This window comes from Telmatherina bonti, assembly GCF_933228915.1.
Source record: "Telmatherina bonti genome assembly, chromosome: 9".
In the NCBI taxonomy this organism is placed as follows: domain Eukaryota; kingdom Metazoa; phylum Chordata; class Actinopteri; order Atheriniformes; family Telmatherinidae; genus Telmatherina; species Telmatherina bonti.
The window spans coordinates 17,894,214-17,914,666 of NC_136627.1; the positions used below are offsets into that span (position 1 = coordinate 17,894,214).

At 36.1% G+C, this 20,453-nt stretch overlaps 1 protein-coding gene across 2 annotated transcripts; it reads left to right on the forward strand.

The window, feature by feature from the left end:
• Positions 1 to 1,088: 1,088 nt before the first annotated feature.
• Positions 1,089 to 19,454, forward strand: LOC306760553 (sodium channel regulatory subunit beta-4-like). 2 transcript variants are annotated; one of them, XM_079246453.1, is made up of 6 exons: positions 1,089 to 1,877; positions 4,376 to 4,418; positions 8,777 to 8,940; positions 9,110 to 9,329; positions 11,097 to 11,226; positions 12,358 to 19,454. In XM_079246453.1, the coding sequence occupies exons 1-6, from the start codon at positions 1,848 to 1,850 to the stop codon at positions 12,449 to 12,451; spliced, it is 681 nt and encodes a 226-aa protein (XP_079102579.1). In that variant the 5' UTR covers positions 1,089 to 1,847; the 3' UTR covers positions 12,452 to 19,454. The 2 variants fall into 2 exon arrangements, with proteins under 2 accessions (XP_079102579.1, XP_079102578.1); XM_079246452.1 differs by lacking the exon at positions 4,376 to 4,418 and having other exon boundaries at positions 1,092 to 1,877.
• The last annotated feature ends 999 nt before the right edge of the window (positions 19,455 to 20,453 follow it).

The following is a 20,453-nucleotide window of genomic DNA, read 5'->3' on the forward strand; positions in this document are numbered from 1 at the left end:
AATGCAGATTTCTCTAATCTAAACCAACTGTTTTGTTGTTTGTTATAATAAACAAAAGTTATTTATAGTTTAGAATTTGAAATATTCTAAGAGTTCAATGTGTGAACTGTTTTCTTCAAAAGACGAACATGAACATATATCACTTTGTTTTGTAATATTCAATAAAGTTAACTTATAAAAATAACTAATACAAAAAGCAAAATGGCATCCATGCTGGTAGTAAATAAGCTTTAGTAGTTATAGTTTAGTCTTGAAAATGGATCGTGAAAAAAGGATTATGAACATATGATAGAATGTTTACTTTATTGTTTACTTAAATTTGCAACCCTCTGTCAAGTCATACACCACCCTCCCCAGGCACCTTTAAGGGCACAGCCTAAGATGGTGCTGTTTATTGGGGATGAAGAAAAGAACAGATGACTTATACTTTTATCATTTCTGAAGCTTTCCCATTTCAAACTGTCTACTAAATATTTCCAAAAAGCTGAGACACCAAACCTTTGGATAAAAAACGGATTTATAAAATGTTATTGTCTCAAATTCAAGAAAACATGTTATAAACCATTTATAAAGTAAAATATAGCATAAATTCTTGGCCATGCAGCAGTAAAACTCATTTGAAAAGCATTAATAAAACAAATGACATGAAAATCAATTGAATTCTGCTTGAGGACAATTCAGAAATCAAAAATCTATCTGATGAGTAGATTATAATTACCCCAAAATAATTAGTTTAAGACAAGTCTTGCTGGTGGAGGTATAAACAGAGATAAAACATGAGTAAATGATAGGAAACTTGTCAGAGGACATAATCAGAGCCTGCCAGTGCATTAGTGTGCCAACACTGCACAGCATGAAATGGGAGAAGAGTGAAAGTGGAGACGTTAGTGAAGGCATCATTAAAGACAGAGTTGTATGGTAAGAGCGAACCACCCATCATGTGTCCTACTCTTAGACCTTTTTAAGTAAAGCTGATTCAGCCTTACTCGGCCGGGTGCATATGTGTGTGTGCTCATGTGGCAGCAAACGTCAGCCCCACTCACTCCCCATCGTTCTATTCATTCTCTCCCCGTCTCTCTGTTCACATCTACCTCTGCAGTACACCTCTCTCGTTCATTCCTTCCTGTACCGGCTTAAGGGACGAGCACTTTCTGCTTTTCTGCCTGGCTGCTGGCTCTGCTCCAGCATCCCCCCCTCGTGCCTCCTGTGTGTTCTCCTCCCTTTTTACAGCCAATGTCTCCCCCCTATGGGGTCTGTCAGCCAGCCTGCTTTCCTGGCTCCTGCTGCTGAAGCAATGCAGCTGCTGGACTCTGCGCTGCTACGCCGCTACTCATCTGCCTTTTGCTTTACACTCTGCTTTACTGGATAATCATCACCGAGCCTGCCCAGGCAGTGACAGGGGATGGGAAAGGAGGGAGGCAAATAGACAGAGACTCCTCATCTAACTGCTGCATTGTTCTGTCTGTCTCGTCCTTTCCCTTTGCTGGGCTGCTGAAGAGCAGTGCAGGGAACGACTGGAGAGAACAGTTCTCCTTTTTTTTTTGCGCTTTCTACCTCTGCTCATTGTTGGGACAGAGTGCAGGGGAGGAGAGAAGAGGGAGGGACTGAGATCAGGACTTCAGACTCTGCCTTCAGCTGTGCAGCTCAGTGTCCCACCTTGCTCCACAGCCGCATAAGTCAAACGCACTGACTGTCACTGGCTGACAGAAGACAGATTAACAAGGACGCTCTGTACATACAGAGGGACAGACAAGACCACAGACAGACAGGTGGTGTCGGTGTCATGGCGTCAGTGGACAGCACCGGTTCGAGTGTCTCCAGTCGGCTGAGATCAGGGGATCTACTCCATGCCGGTCTGGCAGTTGCACTGCTGCTCGGTGAGTGATAGTCCTCTCTATACATTAAAGTGCCGTGGTGTTCCTCTCTCTACCAGTACATCCTTTCCACACACCAGGACATTGTGTTTCTGTTCTTCTGTGAAAGGGTTAAAGCCAACTTAATTTATGCTTGAGGTAATCCCACTAATTGTAAATCAATTTAAACTTGTTTCTTTGCCTTTATATGCCTTCTGTGTTTTTTATTATGGTGTTTTTAGTTTGTTTGTTTTTTATGTTAGTGTGAAGAGGTGGTTTTTAGATGTTCCAGTAAATCTGTAGGTTTTCTTTTTCTTATTACTATTCTGTAGTAATAGCTGTTGTTCTATATTGACTAAAATTTGTATTGCTGTCACTTATATTTAAGTAATATTTACTTGTTGTCATTTTGAGATAATGAAGGTCAATAACAAGCAACTTTTAGTTGTTGACAAACTGGCCATGGTTGCTTGACAGGACATACGACTCTCCCCAACTGTACTTCGTGAAACACAGAAGCTTTTATGAGAACAAAGATAACAAAAAACAAACCAAAGAGAAAAAGGACAACTTTCAGTTTTTAGAACACATAAAAAAGTATTTGCATGTATGAAGATTCAGAAGTGTCGTCATTGTTTGACTGGTAGTGACGTAGTGGTGCAGAGGTGATCTGTTTTGCCTCAAACACTCCCTGATTTTGGTGAGGCGTCCAATAGTGCCCCCACGTCCCAAGTTGTCTTTCTGGATTTCAGCTGTTTTGATAGCTGTGCATTGTTAGACACAAATATAAGAACAGGGAATGATATAAAAATGTTATTTTCATCAAAAGAAATACATGTTAGGCAAATTGTGTCATATACAAAAAGGTTTATTGAAGAAGAATTGTTAACTCCACCACTATGCTGCGAGGTCATCAACACGTTGCTTTAAAAGTGAGGAATTGGAAACTTGTAAAAATATTGCCAGATGAAAAGCAAAAGAATACTGGTAGAATAAACTATGCAAAAGCAATTTTAAGGACCATCACTGAACTTATGTAGTTCTTGACTAGTCTCTGCAGGTAATCGATACATCCCTTGATTATTAACTCTATTCATTTCAGTGTAAATTTTTATTTTTTCCCTTCTCTAATAACTGATCATAGTATAGTAATGCATACACTACTTTCCAGCTTCATCTCTCTACACAGCATGATTCATTAGATGAGATTAGATTAGATTTTACTTTTTAAACTAATTATCAACTAAGTTCTCTGAACTCTATAATTCACCCTTGGAGTAATTCATTCTTGCAAAAAACATTTAAAGATTACAGGGGACAATCTTCAGTACAACACGCTTTCTATGGTTGTTATGGGACCTATAGTCACATGCATAAGTGTGTGCCTCGTGGATGAGGAAAAACTAATTAGTTTTTTGGAGAGGTGGTACCAGACATCGTTAAAAGCTTGGTTATTTGTAGTAAAACATCATGGTTTATATTAAAAGAAAGTTTTTTACAAATGTACATGTTGTGATTGGTGGTTAGGGTATGTGAAGATTTATTATTTTCATCACAGTGAAACATTACAATGTTTCCCTCAACCTAACCACTTAGTTTAAATACCTAAATCCTTCAAAGTCATTTGAATACCTAAACCTAATGAAACACTTTTTCATGCGAAACCTAAACATGTGGTTTTGGTGTTTATTTATTTACCAAACAGCATAACATAACAAAATAACACATCATTATCTACTTTTCACTTGTATCGATGGGACTTTGCCAGCTGTCTGCGATGGACTGGCGAGCTGTCCAGGGTGTACCCTGCCTGTCGCCCAAAGCCAGCTGGGATAGGCTCCAGCTTCCCCGCGACCCTGAATTGGAATAAGCGGTTCAGAAAATGAATGAACGATGGGACTTTTTAAGCCATTCGCCTCCACAAAGAAAGGACAGAAAAAGACATCATAAAATAGAATACATTTGGTAATAATTTCAAAAACCGCTGAGAGACTCTGCCTGTAAATTGCATCTTTTATGGCACATATTACCAAGTACTAATGCAACAAATTTTTTTTTTTCTTTCCGTGGTGAAGTAGCAGCAGTCAAGGCATAGGAGATTTGGCACAGTAATCAACAGTAACACCCAGCAGTCAGGCCATAAAACAGCATCTATCAGTAATGTTTCACCACTAGATGGCATGTAAATGTGGTAATTATTCTGCACGTTGTTGGCTTTTTGGCTATCGTATTACAAACACTTAGTGTGCTGATGTGAAACGTAAACATGAATCTATCTTGTCCACCAACACCAGCACCATTAATGACTGAGTTACATAGCTACTGGATGTCGATCGGAGCCATCACTCATTCACTGTAGCAAAGAGATTATGCTTCTTTCACCTCTCCCTTAACCACTCCACTTTATTCCTGAGTGACCCTTTCAATCACTTCCTACACACTGTACCACCTCCATTACCTCTAATTTTATATTAATTTCTTTTTTCTATTCCCCTCCTTTCCTCCCTTCTCTTTTCTTCCAGCTTTCCCATCATGCTACCTCCCTGTTCCTTCTCTCTCATAGAGGTAATAGTGTCCTCGGTCAGTTCCCGATGGATTCACTCTGAAACACATTAACCCTTCAATCACTGGCCTACTTAAAAGAAAAGGAAGAAAAAAATAACCTTGGCAATCAACCAAGGACACACACACATAGACACACAGTTAGTAGCTTTTCCCTACCATCAGTGATTCAGATATTGATGTTTCCCAACTGGGACAAGGAGATACTTGATAGCGAAGCTAAAAATACCATACATTCTGTGCTATTACTCATGTACACACATTCACAAGTGTATGTGCATTTGCTGTAGGCATAGACTAGAGTTGACAGACACATACTGTACAACCACATGTGCACATAGACTCCATACAAATTGTTCTAGTAAGTGAGCCTGAAGGTGTTGTAAGGACAAACTGTAAACTCAGGAGTACAGAGAAGAGCAAAGCGATGAAGAGAAATGTTGTAGTGGTAAGCAGGGGTGTAAAGTGAGGGAGGTGTGATATCTATTTCCAAGCATGAGGGGGGCACTCTTCTCAGATATGTAAACAATCATGCTTCCAGTTGATAAAAAAATGAACTGTGTGGCCGTTCAGTGGTGGGATTTCACTTGCATCTTTGGTTTTTCCTATGCATCTGTTCTTCTCGAATACCAAGATTTGAAACATTCTTTCAAGTATTGACACTCCAGTTATTTAAACCTCTAAACCTTTATTGATTCTACCATTATGCCATATGTAAAGGCACACAAACAAACAAAGTCTGTGTCTTCACATCTCTTGTGTTTTTATTTAGTCATGGTGCCCCTTAGGAGCAAGTTCTGAAAGCAAGTATTAGATAGACACTGAAAAAAAGAGTGAAGGAAAAAAGCCCAGGACTTGGAAAAAAAAAACTTGTCATCCATTAAAGGAGAGTAAGATCAGATCCAGGAAATAAAAAAATGGGGAGTGGGATCTAGGCTGATACCAAAAGTAGGTCCTTTAAAATGACAAGAAAGTCATTTAGCACTTAAGAATGAGAGTGAGAACTCAGTCATACCCCGATAGACACATCAGGGGGGATATTGGGGTTCAGTGTCTTGCCCAAGAACACTTCGGCACATAGTCAGGAGAAGCCTGGAATTGATCCCATCTTTCCAGTGGAAAGATGACTGCTCTTCCTCCTGAGCTACAGCCTCCTATACAATATTATATATGTTGATAAGTTAGATGTGGTGAGACTAAATAAATAAAATCAAAGGTGCACTCAAACAGGATAGTCTGCTAGACTATCCTAAATTACTTTCAGGGACTTGGTCTCATTGGTGGAACATTCTTCTGGTCTGAGTTTGCTTTCATTCTGTGTGCTACTCATATGAATCCAGTCTTTTAAATAACATATTACACTCCTGGCCAGAGGCAGTGCTGTAGGAATAACCACTGAAGGAGAAGGCAGGACAACCAATGAAGAAGAAAAGTGGCACCTGCTATATGGGAACTAAATAAAAACTTTGTGCAACTTTGCAGCTTGGATTCAAGTAACTTGTCCTGCTTACTATGCAGCCAACATGCAAAATGATGAAATTTAGGTAGGCAAAGCTTTAACAAATATTTCAAACCTTCAGTGCACCAGTTACGCTAGCAAGTGTCAGAAACAACATTTTATATTATTGTAACTAGTCAAAGGCTTGTACACAATTTCTTTTTTTTTTTTTTCCTAAATTCCAGGACATCGTAGGGATTTTTAGTCTTAAATATTTATTCTATTACACAACAAAGCCCTGATTCTACACACGGTGTAAAAACATCAAACAGAATATCAGTAAAACTTAACAATAATGTTATTCTAACTTAAAAAAAAAAAAAAAAAAAAAAAAAAAAAAAAAAGAATATCTTCTTATAACATGAAGTTTGGTAACTTCAAAAGTTACAACTAAAAAATCTTTAAAAAAGTTCAAAGTGCTGCTGCACAGCCCATCAAATTTTGGGGAACTTGCTTTTCCAAAGACCACTAAGCAAAGAAGATCTACATTTACTATATGTTTGCAGTGCAGGACTAGTTTAGGAGTTACCAGTCGTAGTCCGATTAGTAGCCCTTCAAATCAAAGCCCATGTAAATAGTTTAACCAGCAGACACAGCTCAATATCATCTTAGAATTAAGGCCAAATAAGTGAATGTCTCTGAAGACTGTCTAACCATAAAAACGTGATGGATTATTTATGGTACGGCACATTTGATCAAGCTGATACTGCAACTATTTAAGGCGTTTACAGAGTTCCTGCTGTGCTGCATTAAAGAAAACTAATACTTTAGCTACTGTTAACACCATCGCAAAAATTGTGTAAATGTCAATTTGTGTCACCTTTAATGTAAACAACAGTTTTAAAAGCTTCTAATACTCACGTTTTGATGATACAGTCATTTGTTTCAAGACGACCAGAGGGATTCCAGTGTTCAGTGCCAATGTGTTCAATTCTAACATATAAGTTGATGTAAGTCTTTACAAACAGACCTACATGTACTCTAACCATGTTCAAGTGCAATGTGATCCTGTACAGGTCAGAATGAGGAGAGCATTTATAAATAGACACCAAGTGTGAGAGACATTAGCGCAACAATCTAAGAATTACACCAGCTGTCGTTGCAGAACTAACAGGTCTAGCAAGTATCAAATACCAAAAAGATGATCGGTCTCTTTTTAAAAACAAGTTTTATTGCTTTGCACCACAATGCCAGCTAACTAGATGAATAATTGGTAAGAAATTTGGTAGATGTTTGTCTCTTAATCTGTTTTAGGAGGATTTTTCTGTGACTGTTGACTTTTTGTGAGTCAATCAGTCTTTATCAGCCATTGAATAAGAGGGTCAAATGCCAAGAAGTATAGTACCAACCACAGTCCAAACTGCTCATAGTGAAGAGAAGCAGAGCACCATAAAGAATGAAAATAATGACTCAAACTGAATATGTATCTTCAAAGGTCTTGAAGTTGTTGCATAATAGTAATTTGATTACTTCAGTGGGTCTGCATCATCTACAGCTTGGGCAAGCTAGGTGGGAGAGGTTTAACCAACAGCTTGTTCAATGAGAGCACTCCTTTAAACTACATTAGTAGAACAAACAAATCAGAATTTTTTGCAAATAAACTTGGAAAAGTTTTCCAACTTAATAAAAAATGTAGATCTCCTTTCCACAATCAAACACTCTTCATTCTATTTAAGCAGCAAACTCCTGCTCTGTCACTTCTTCCCAGGTTGTCCCACAGCTAATGGAAAAGGAGCAAACCCAGTCTGTAATAATCTATGGGACTCTGTTCTGTTTTGGGTTAGTTCTTGTTGGATTCTAGCCTTTAGTCCTGATTTGTTTCCTTAGTCCAGTGGTTCTTAATTCTGGTCCTCAAGTACCACTGCCCAAGACGTGTTGCTACTCTAACACACCTGACTCACCTTAAAAAACCTCCTCACCAAGATTGCTTCTAAAAGAGAGCACTGGCACTTCAGGGCCACGACTGAGACACACTACGTTGGTCTTTAATTTCCTGCTCCCCTGTAACACCTGATTTTAAGGTGCTGAACGTTTCATCTGCTCAGAATTAAATCACAGGGCAGTGTAAATAAAAGTTGTTCCAGACCATCACTTTAGCAAAGTTACTAGTTAACTTTAGGTTACATCTGATGGTGTCTTGACTAAACAGCAGAAAATGATCAGGAGTTTTTTATAGAACATATTAAAAACTTTCAAGGTGCTGAATTTGATTTTAAAATGTACTCATCGCAGTTTGAACAAGCATCGCTGCATTAAAATGTAGTGAAAAGCCTGGTGTATGAAGTCAACTTCAAATTTAATGGTTTAAGTCAGAGGTGTTGGGGTTACATTATTTTTGGCAGGTGGCTCAGTATGTTATGACTGAACTTCTGAATTGTCTCCTATTAAACTTACATGTAGAATACAGACTGTAATATTGTAATATGCAGATTTATGCTTCGATGTTTTTGCTCCACATTTTAACTTATAATATTAAACAGACCTGTGTATAAGGAAAACAGGGACTTTTTTGGAATTTTCAGTCAAATTAGATACAATTCTAACTATATGAAAACTGTGGCCACATCATAGGTCTACAAATGCATCATATTTAAATACTGAAAGTAGCCACTTAAACATTCAGAGATCATTAAACTGAAAAAAAAGGTCTACTGAAAGTTTATGGTGATGCTAAAAAAAATATTATGGTACTAAACATTACATTCTTGGAACAAGCTAACTAAACAATTATTCATAAATTATTCTCATCGTTTACAGCACCCCATGTGTTTTATAGCTCAAAGTCCCAATGGATTTGTTAAATGTTCATCTTTGCTTTTCTTTTTTTTTTTTTTTTTTTTAACTTTTCCATTTCTTTTTTCAGGTGTATGGAGTGCTGGTGGACTGGAGGTTTCAACAGGTAAAGTTTCTGTCATTGAAGCAATGAATGGTTCCACAGTTCTGCTGCCCTGCACTTATTCTTCTTGTATTGGCATCAAAAACCTCTACTTCAACTGGAAATATAATGATAATGGAACCCTCCTTAAGGTATAAACAAACACACACTAATTCACAATTGCAACAAGCATCATTATCATGGAAATATCAAAACCATTGTTGTTACAAAGTATTAGTTTTTTGTAAGTTTACTGATGGAATTTAAGTATTTAGAAATATGAGCAATTATTTTAATTCAAGTTCAATTTTGTGTGTACAGTTATGTGAAGCAGAGATTCCTAATGAGGAAGTGGAACCAGATGTCGCTATTTACCATGATCGTGTGGAGTTTGTTGGCTCCTCAAAGACTAGCAACATCTCCATCTTGCTGTGGAACATCACTTTTGAGGATGAAGGAGAGTACATCTGTTTTGCTAGGAACCCAAAAGAGAAGAATCGGAACCACAGTGCTGTCTTCACTCTTATAGTTGTTGATCAAAGTATGTAACAGTTATGCTGATATGCAGGTATACACACACCTGGGCCCTACATGTATAAACAAAATGTAAACACAAAAGCCATGCCTTTTTTGTCACTGAGACTTTTTTTTACAAAGATAATATGTGGTGATTATGCATTACTAACACCATGCACCATAGCGCAATTTCACTTTAATATGGCGACATGGCAAAAATGTCAGCACTTAACAAATCAAAATCAATCTTTTCATAGATAAAGGTAAATATATGTGTGTGTGTGTGTGTGTGTGTGTGTGTGTTTTACTTCTTATAAGAAATTTTTACAATAATCTAATTGAAAAGGAAACCATGTAACTTTTGACCAAAACATTAAATTCATGTGAGTGATAATGGATGACTTTTGGGGTCAAAATAGCGTGTTGAGTGCATGTTGATGCTGCCCTCTTCAGAAACCATACATTGTAATGTTGCAGGAGCTGATCTGTCTCTGACGGGATCGTGTGACCTGGGGTCCTTTGCGTTTTAGCTCCCCCTGTAGAAAACACATAGGGTTCTGCTTTGTGCTACTTTTTCCTTATCTTCAAACAAAAGTTTGTTGTCTGGACAAAGTAAGAAGGTGGAAACGGTGTCAGAGGAGGCCAGAAAGAGAAAGCAGGAAAGGGATTGCTCCACTGGAAAGAAACAAGTCAACCTTGGCAAAGAATTTGCTCGCTGGAGTCTTATCAAAGAACAGAATGGATCTAAAACCATACCACAAAATCACTGCAAAACAGCTCTTTCCTGTGGTGCAAAGGTACAAAAATGACATGAACTTTCAGCCAGCGTTGATTCAAAACAATGGCAGTAAATACCAGGTGAGCTGCAGAATGTTGCAGTGTACATCTCCATCTTTATTTTGTTAAATCCAGTTAGTTGAAGCTAATCAGCTGCAGACCAAAGCTAACATGACTCCCTACACATTTCATGCAAGTTGTGTTGGTTTGCGTGCAATAAATGCATTTCCTATATTTTATGTAAATATCAAAGAAGTAACACAACGCTTAGCAACTGGCGTGGTTTAGTTATATTTATATATGCTGTTCAATACATGGATGGAGATTGTTTAATTTATGTCAGTATTCTGTGGCCTGTGGGAAGTTACAGGTTTAGCCCCCCTAGTGGCCAAAAGTTACACTGTATCCCTTTCATTTTGGGTGATAAATAACTACTTATGTCATGGTCAGTGCCTAAGATGGATGTGGAAGACTTTGCTTTTGAAGCCAAAAGGATGAGGTTTTCGTACAATTAGCTCATGTGGTTCTTCAGGCTTTCAGTCAACATGTCATCGCTACATCTCTGCTGCTTTCTAATCAACCTTATGCAGAGCAGTATTATGTACAGGCTGTGTATTCATTGTTTGGTGAAGAGGCAGGAGTTGTCAACCCCCATCCCATTCCCTACAGTGATTTTATAATGTGACCACCATAATCTTATGATAGACTCTGAAGTGAAATCGTCAGGTTGGTTGAAGTCAAGTATTTTATGCAAACACAATTAAAAATTTATTAAGACAAAAACAAAAAAACAAAAAAAACAAACAATTTTATGCATATGGCCCTACAACACAACCATACAATTTTATCTAACTATTTTTAAGACAGTGTTTTGTATACTTAAACAAGAAACCATGATGTTCTGGTGCTAACATACTTTCTCAGTATTTATGAGACTTTTTTTTTTTGTTTATCTGTGTAACAACTGTAATTATGTCTATCCGCTTAAAAATGTCTTTCTCTCTCTCCTGTTCAGTGAGGGAGGTTGACAATACATTGACAGTCATCATCGTCTCAGCGTTGGGTGGAGTCATTGGTTTGGTTATCATTGTCATGGTGATAAAAGCCATGGTTGCTAAGTTCCTGCGGAAAGATGATGAGAAGAAGTGAGTATATCACTAACTTTGTTGAAAATGGCATTGAAGGCAGATTCTTAACATTTAATTATAGACAGTAATAAGTTTGTTATTAGGTATTCTTACATCACATTTCTAAGTCAGGAAGTTGTGTAAAACATAAACATGAATAAAAGCAGAATACAGTTTACAATTCGCAAGTCCTTTTTTAACCTATATTCAACTGAATATCCTACAAAGACAAGATATTTAATGACTAATATCAATTTCAATTTATTAACAGAAAACCCCTCTAAGATGTAGGATCTCATTTTCAAGGAGGACCAAACAACTGCATGAACACATAGTCCAACAGTTTGAAAACATTTTTATAATGTACAAATGCAAGGAATTTAGGGATTTCATTATCAAATGATTTAGAGAATCTGGATAAATCTGCAATGCTGGAATCAGACGGCGAGCCACTGCAAAGAAGCCTGAATTAGTATTATGTGTTTATGCTTTTTCTACCAGTTAAAATATAAGCTGCTGTTTTTTGAAGCACATGTAACCGGTGCAGAGACAACTGATCTTCACCAACATGCAGGCTGCAGTGGGTCAAACTTTTTTTGGAAACAGAAAGCTTTGTGTTCAAGTGTGATAAAAAACCATCTTCTCCTGACTTTATAAAACTATGAAATAAGCATATTATTTCATATATGTAGAGCTTTGGGACCAACTAAATATCCAAAACGTTGTACTTGTAGCATGCACTTCTTGTAAAATCTTGTTCAAATATAAATTATTTGGAAAAAAAAAACAAAAAAAACTATCACTTTACTGAAGATTTTATTTGTGGACGGAAAATTCTGGCCACATATATCGTTGAAAGCTATATAACAGAGGTATACAATATTTTTTAGTTTTCTTTTGAACCATAAAATTTGTTTAGTATTTTAAATGATGTATTAGTTCTTTGCTCAATTTTGTCATAAATTCAATTTAGTGTGTGTCATCAGCCAAAAAAAAACAAAAAACAGTGCATATATGACTTGCTTAAAAACTTAAAAACTTATGTTTGACTATTAAGTCAAGACTTTATAGTTCAGTGCCTCAGCAAAGCCCTAATAAAAATTTTTGCTTCTCACCCATCTTACCCTTTGGTTTTTCTGTCCCTTGCAGTAAAGAGTGCCTGGTGAGCTCCTCAGGGAATGACAATACAGAAAATGGACTTTCAGGAGCCAAAGCTGACAACAAAGGGACACCAAAGGCTTAAGGAAAATGCAACGTATGTCTGTATGTTTGTATATATGTTGGAATAAGGTACCCGCTCAGAGAAAAAGCTATTATTGATGGACTGTTTGATCTTCCTAGTGGCTAACTAATACAACTTGTAAATGTCTATTTTAAACATGCTTGAGATTTGGGAAGTATGACAAGTGCCAGCCTGGATCCCTTGCTCTCTAACATAGAAGCCCATCTGTTAAACAGACATCTAACAGATATCTGACAATAAGCCAACCATCACTGAATTCAGCTCGGCATCTTACTGAACCAAATCACTTTCTGTCACATTAAGTGTGATCTCCAGTCTCATCTTTAGCATATTCTCATTCAAGGTTGAAATCTGTGCAAAATATCTTTAAATATATTCATTTATTTGTTTTTATATGCATTCTGTAACTTTATTGTAATGATGTTGTTACTTTATAAAACAAAGAATTATATTCCCGAGTTAAACTTTTATTAACCAAATTTAATGTAGATTCCATTCTAAATTGTGGTTTACTTTCTCAATTAACAAACTTTTATACAGGTGTTTTATCAAGGTGTCCATTTCCACGACAAACGTAAGTTGTGGAAATAGACAAAAACATCACTGAACATAAAAAAGCCAATTTTTTTCAGTTGCAATTAGATTAAATTAGAGTTAAACTTTTTGATATCTTAAATGCTGCTGATTGAAATTGTGTTATAACTAAATGTGGGACTCTATTAAAAAAATTTATCAAATTAATTAAAGACATTTTTAAATATTCTCGAATAATCGCATTTTAATCTCATCATGAAATTTGCCACAAAAAGCAACATTTCTTTCATTAAATGGATTTTAAGCCACTTTTGACTCGAATAATAGTCAAAGAGATTAATATAATAAACTCAAACTCTATTAATGTCTAGATAAATTAATTTAAATTTGAAACACTCTATTAATGTCTAGATAAATTAATTTAAATTTGAAACAGTAAAAGAGAAATAGAAAACATCCCGGCCAAAACATAACAGACCTAAAGTTAAAGTGTCCACACTGTTCATTAATAGACATTAATATCTGATAACTTCAGTCTGATCTTGCAGCAGGGGTGATCACCTCCAGTTCTGACTGCAGTGTGGAGCTACATGAGGACTGAGCTACCGGTGTGTTTCTTAGGATGGTGAGGAGGGAGAGGGAGGGAGAAAGGGGGCTTCACAGCTGCTTCTAATGGAGAGGAGAAACTATACTTTCTTTTTTTGTGACTCACAAAGAGTCCCTGAAACCACCAGAAAAAGAAGTCAGACTTGTTGATGCTCATTTTGCCTTTAAAAAAAAGTCACTGAAGGGTCTGAAAAAGTGCTAAATATCGCACCAATTTGGCTACGTCAGTAGCGGAAGTATGTGTGTATCAGTGTAATCGCTGTACCAGGAAATTGTGCTCTGACAAAGGTTCCGCGATTAAATGTGTGTTGTTTTCTTTTTTAACACGTAAGGTTTCTGTAATTAATTATTCATGATTAATGCATTAAAGTTCGACCCCTCGTTATAACATTAAAATATTAAACTTTTACAAGGGTATTTGGGTACAGTTTTACAATTTAGTTTAATCTATTTCACTTAAGCTTTGACCATTCAGCCTGAACTTCAATATTCACTTCTGTGCTCAGATGAGACCCATATTTAACTTGCTTGGCTTATTAATGCTTCTAGTGGATTCTGATACACCTGCTGACAAAGGTCAACAAGTGGGCTTTCCTTAGAAAACAGAGGGATCCAGTTCTGCACAGGTTTTATTGTTTTGCTTTAGATAAACACAGGTGCCTGTTCTGCTTCTGCTCTCTCTGTTAGTGGGAGGATAAAAACACTGAAAAAATGTCATAAAAATAAGAAAAATAGAAACAGCAGCAACTAAATACCCCAACCTCCATCAAAAACAATCCCCAGACTATCCAGCTCCAAATAGAAAGGAATGAACTTAATCATGCTGCTTCTGACTAATAACCAATGCATTTTTAGCATGTGTGCATTTTGTATAATTTCATGAGTATATGTTGCACCACAGTACAAGAACACCTCTGTATGTCTCTTTATGGTCTCATTTAACCCTCCACAACAGCCTGAACTGCTATAAGCTCTGTCAATGTACCCCCGCCAATCATGTAACCCCCTTTAAACAGGTTAGGGTGATTGAAATGAACTTTTAGAGCCTTGGTTTTCAAGTATAACTGAGGCAAGATGGTTAAAAGTCAGTATACTTTGATTCCTTCTTACGCACTACTGGTTTTACTCTTATAATCTCTTTGAAAGTTGGCATTTTAAAGAGGCAACATGATGTAATTAGTGAGCAAAGAATGAAATTCTTTTGCTCAATTTTGTTTCCCATATCCACTCCAAAAGGTGGACTCCAGTTGGCAAGCTTCTAATGCAAGCTTGTTCATGGCCTAAACAACACAGCTTAGAAATGCAGAACGCATTTGTTATTGTGTTAGCGGCCCAACACGTAAATTATTTCAGCCTAAAAGGTGGGCTGCAAGAGAAGGGCATTATGTAAAAATAAATATCTAAATGGTATTTATTAGGGTTTTTTTTGTCATTTAAAAAAATGCATCCAATGCATTATTGTTCTATAAGCAATGTATGAATACCCATGTAGACAGCAGTATATTTCTGCTGATCATCTATGTTGTTTACCACTATCAAATGCTCAAAGTTTTCCACTTGGTCCTGACTAGCCAATAACTCCCTTTTAAGACTATACTGACAAATTTGGGTACCAAATATTTTTAAACACTGGCTTTGAGTTTCTTATTTAAAAACAAATCTAAGCCTAATACATACATATTTTTGTATAGATCAGTAAATGAAAGTAATGCAAAAATAAATGGAGTATATCAAAATGAAACATAAACAGTAGTTCTATCAAGGCTGACAATTTCGACAAAGCCAATATTTCATCTTGCAATAAGTCACTGTGGTGAGCCTGGTGTTAAAACGCCATGGGAAAATTACAGCTCCCCATTCCTTGTAGTTTACATCATGAGAAGTAGCTTCTGGTAAAACGGCAGACTTGACCGGTCACACCCATAAGCAGCTGGCCAGCTGAAGGCCTCACACAACCACATAGAGAACAGAGAAATTTATGTCTGCATGAAGACTTACATCACAAGAGCCGCTTTGATACCAGATGGAAATACACTAGCCTCACATCCAAACAATGAAGCACTTTATCAGAGGTTAAAGTGGGTTCATAAAACAAGAAATGGAAGAAAGAAGCGGAAGTGACTTCTATGTCTACATAATTTGATAACACATTATGTGAATTAACAAAAAACACCTTTTTAATATTGTGTTAGCCTTTTGACTGAATGTCTGACAACAGCACTGTGTCAAAACGGTTTTCACTTTTTTTTCTTTTTATATTCTAACTGTACACTTCTGTCAGCCTGCTGCTCCCTAATATGGGAGTGCTTTGCCCCCCCTTGCTTTCAGTGGAAGCAATAAGACAGATATCAGAATATGCAATAACCTGTTATAAGGCACTTTACTGATTTGTCTGGACTGAATGGAAACTGTCTGTCCAAGGCACTTCTCATTGAACCAATGTATGTAACTATACCACACAAATGCATTTCAGATGGACTAATGTATTGACGTTAGGATCAAGTGTATACATTAGTAAGCTAAGCTAGAAAGCTGGATTTTACTTTCATGAGTTCCATTTAAACCTGCCATAAAATTCCCAGAAGCGATCAAAGATTTTTTTAACAGCTGCAACACCAAGATGAAACCCTGTTTCATGAACTTTGGACTAAATTCTGATGCAGTATGCTTTGGCATTACAGTCTCAGCTGCTAATTTGTACCAAAAGAAAAAAAAATGGCTGCATTCTTATTTGAATTAGGCATAAACCAAACAATTCATATACTCATCTTGTCATAAATGACTGGCAGGTTTCTCTTTTAAATCCTCCAGTAACTTTTGTTGCTACTGTAGTGAACAATACATTAGCCAAACCTGTGGTTTCCCCATTTCTGATGAGTATATGCTGGTTACTGAACAAAAATCAATATTGAGAGGACTTGTATTTGTCATTAATGACTTTGAGAAGATGTAATTGTGATTGAAAGGTGCGTTCTGACTACATTATGAACAGATTCAGGCAATAAAGTTGCATTCAATGGCTATATACAATGAAAAAGAGTTAAGGCACATGAAATAACAAGTACTATGTTGGGATAAACATGTGGGCAAAAAGTGGTTCACTGTGTTTATTATGTATCAAATGGAATTTTATGGCTTGGTATAAATGGACTTGAGAATTTATATTCATGAAACTGAGCTAGTGATTCAAAGTATGTGATACACTACTAAGTACTGTAAAATCACTACTAACACTGTAACAACTCTACAGTGTTAGAAGTAAATACATTGTTGTTGTTCTGATATGAAAATGTGAATGTTACGGATGTAGGGACACACTACACAAACATACACATAAACACGCTTGTCTAACCCTTCATTTGCAGATCCTTTGGTAATGAAGATGCATATCTACATCCAAAGTCTTCCTGTAGGTTGAAAGCAATATTGTGGAGTTGATGTGTCTGTTAGTGTACTTTCCTTACCCTTTAATTTTAACCCAAATACTATCATTATAAATTCAGTAGGTGATTTATGCAGGGATTGTGATGCATAGCCTGTTAACTCCACCAGGAAATTATCCCTTATCAGTAGAAAGGGAAAACAAAAAGAAGCTCATCAGGTAGAACTTAAAAGTGTTTGTTTCATTTAGTGATATCCAGATAAAATAATGCTCCCCAGTTTAATGTTTTAAGGTGGTTGTAGATTAGGAACAGCTGCCTTCACAAACCAATGACCTTTAACCAAATTAAGAAACCACAAACAGCTGCTGGCTTTCCTTTTCTAAAGCAGGAATGTTGTTTTCTCCTTGGTATTCTGCTCTACATGGTCTCTTTCTGTGAGAAATGCCTGCCATGAAGCTCACATGACTCTCGAAGTCAGCCAACTGTCTCCAGCTATTTCTGTGATACAGTGTGTAAACGGTAGTGTAGAATCCTCCTCTGCAGTGGTGTAATACAGCACAGTGCATACATGATGACTGCCACCTTGTGGTAAATCAATGCCTGACACACTGGATAATCTCTTGTAGTACTAGGCTGATAAAACAAGCAAGGAGCTTTCATTGCTTTTTGATTTGGAAAGTTATGACTGCAAAGTTAAAATGTACTGTCATTAAAATTATAACTTGATCTAGCTGTGGGATAAAAATATGATCATTTCCATCATGGCAGTGTACAGCCGTACATAGTGTTGCATTTAATGTTACTGCTTTATATAGTCTTATTGCTTAGATTTAAAAAAAAAAAAAAAAGAGTCCATAAAGTACAGCCCTGTGCCAAATTGAATGGATTAAATAAGAGGTTGTACATAATGAACAAGTTTACAGTAAATCTATGAAAACACATGTATTGAGTTACATTGAAGTCAAACTGCTATAGTGAACATTAGAAATTGATAGATACTCGTGGTATATTAATGCTCACTATAATAAGGTGTTCAACCATAATAATTTTTTAGAGTTAGTATTGCTCTTACTGCCAGAGCAGCTGAAACTCACACTGCCAATCCAAGAGTCTCATGTCTGCTGTTGTTACATCGCTATGACAATAATACACAACTAATGAAGTACACTTCCAGTACGAAAATATGTATTACCATGAACCACTGTATGAACTCAATTTACAATATTGCATGCAATATTGCTCTGTAATACTTCTGTATTTCTAGCAGGTGAAACTCACTGCCAAGCCAAGAGTCTGACATCTGTGTCCCACATTCCACACTGGAGCTGCAACGATCACTCAGTTACTTGATTTGTCAATCACAAGGAATCTGAAAAACAAAACCTGCCAATTATTTGAATTATTTTTTAAGATCACTTTTAAATCTTTATTTTCCAGTGAAGAAATACCGTTATAGTGTCAGCTATTGACTGTTTGATGCTTTGTTTCAGATTTTTTAATTGTTTTTAAGAGAGAAGTTATTTTAACGTAACTTTATATTGAGATAAATTATAATGGGCAATCTTGACTGTTTTCAAACATTTTAAAGCTCAAACTATTTTGACTGAATAAATTAAATTCACCAGAAGATTAATTAATAATCAAAATAGTAGTTGCAGCTCTAATTCGCACTAATCAGGAGATTGAACAACTGACCTGTTTGTTCCAGTTAAGCAAGAAAATTAGTGTTATACAGTCCAGAAACCAGGAGATAATTTGTGACAGCAGAGGAAATGGTAGAAATGTGTTCATATTTGGACACTAACCGATTTCCATAGTTGAAATCTGTAGCAATTAGGAAATTCATTGTCAGTTTTATTTGTATAGCACAATTCAATGAAAATCTTTTGTAATGACTCCAAATTACAATACACATTATGATCTACTCTGTGTCAACATGAGATTACACACCAAACAATGTGCTTTGAACAGTTCTTTAGATATTTGCTATGACGTCAGACCACAGCAAACTAAAGGTTTTAACAACAAGCACAGGTTCAAACTAACCACATTTCCTCACAGTAGTCTTTAATATTAGACCATTTCTACATTTGTTTAGGTAACCTATGGGCTGTAAAAGATCATTCTATCTTGATAAAAGCAACACATTTATATTAACACACTTTATCACGATAAGACCACACAACTTGTGCAAATTATATAAGTTAGATTGAAATTTTGGAACAGTCTCCTATGTTTTTTTTTTTAATGTCCCCACTGTCAGTTCTGTCAGTTATCCACCCAGTACACACATGTGCAAAGAAGATCTGCAACCTTCAATTTCCTAAGTCAACTTTACCCTGAATGTTCAGCTGTTTGTGTTTGTAAACATGTAACTCGTGCTTTCTTCATGACTATGCACCTCTAACTTTGACTTGTCGAAAATAACATGCTGAAAATAAAATAATAATAAAAATACATCTAATGAATATCTTGAATTACTTTTTAGTCGTATTGTCTCTGTTATTTTTCTTTTTTCTGATTTTGATAATGATAATCAACATAAAAGAGCTGTGAATTGATTAATAGGAAAATAACCTGGCTTGTATATGCAGTTGTAAAAATGAATTACTATACTGATAATGCTTCTTAGTAAAAATCTAACCATTGTATTTACTTCCATATCTTATTATTATATTTTTTGGACATTTTCCCCACACAACACCAAGTTACAAGACTTTCTTTCTTTGTCGCTCATTATTTAAATCGAAAGTGCTACAGATATCTGAGCAGGGGTATGTGTTTATAACATACCTACCAAGTGCTTCTCTCTCAGCAAGTTTTATATGTAGCACAATTAATTTCATCCATATTCTTGTCACAATATGGAGGGCTATCTTGAAGTCATATTTAACATTCGGGGATCATATGGAGGATCGCTACACATACACAGCTGGGATTTTATACAGTTTTATGTACTTTTTTTTATAGTTAAAGTAAAAGATTAATCTTGATTGTATTTTGAATCTAACATTAAGCAGTCATCCCAAGTCATGGTCATTCTTGGACGGTTTAGTTAAAAAATACAGAAATTTCAAACTTAAAAATGGTCTTACTGCAAGCAGCGATATCATACTTAGTTAAAAAAGAAAAGAAAAAAAACTGCTTGAAAATATTTTGCTTTTCATTATTTCAAAGTATCTATGGTTGAATACTGGAGGGAAAAAAAGCACAGCACAAAAATTTATTTTACATTTACTGTATGTAAAGGCTGTAACTTTTTGAAAAAAAAATTTGCTCACCTAAGGTTTGGCAGTCGTTTTGTTTATCGTCACATCCATTTTTGAGTATAAAAAAAACCATACAATTATTGTGATCTTACTTCACACTGCCATCTAGTGGGGTTTTTAGAAATATCAAGTCTGTCTGGCCTCTCGGTACAGTGAGCTGCTGTGCAGGTGACAGTTTCGATCTTGTTACTTCTAGTCATTTCTAGACAC

Bases quoted from the DNA above. Each gene is read 5' to 3' on its own strand.
- LOC306760553 (XM_079246452.1), top strand. From the start codon at position 1,784: ATGGCGTCAGTGGACAGCACCGGTTCGAGTGTCTCCAGTCGGCTGAGA. The intron at 1,878-8,776 runs GTGAGTGATAGT...TTCTTTTTTCAG, and splicing joins GGCAGTTGCACTGCTGCTCG to GTGTATGGAGTGCTGGTGGA. The intron at 11,227-12,357 runs GTGAGTATATCA...TGTCCCTTGCAG, and splicing joins CGGAAAGATGATGAGAAGAA to TAAAGAGTGCCTGGTGAGCT.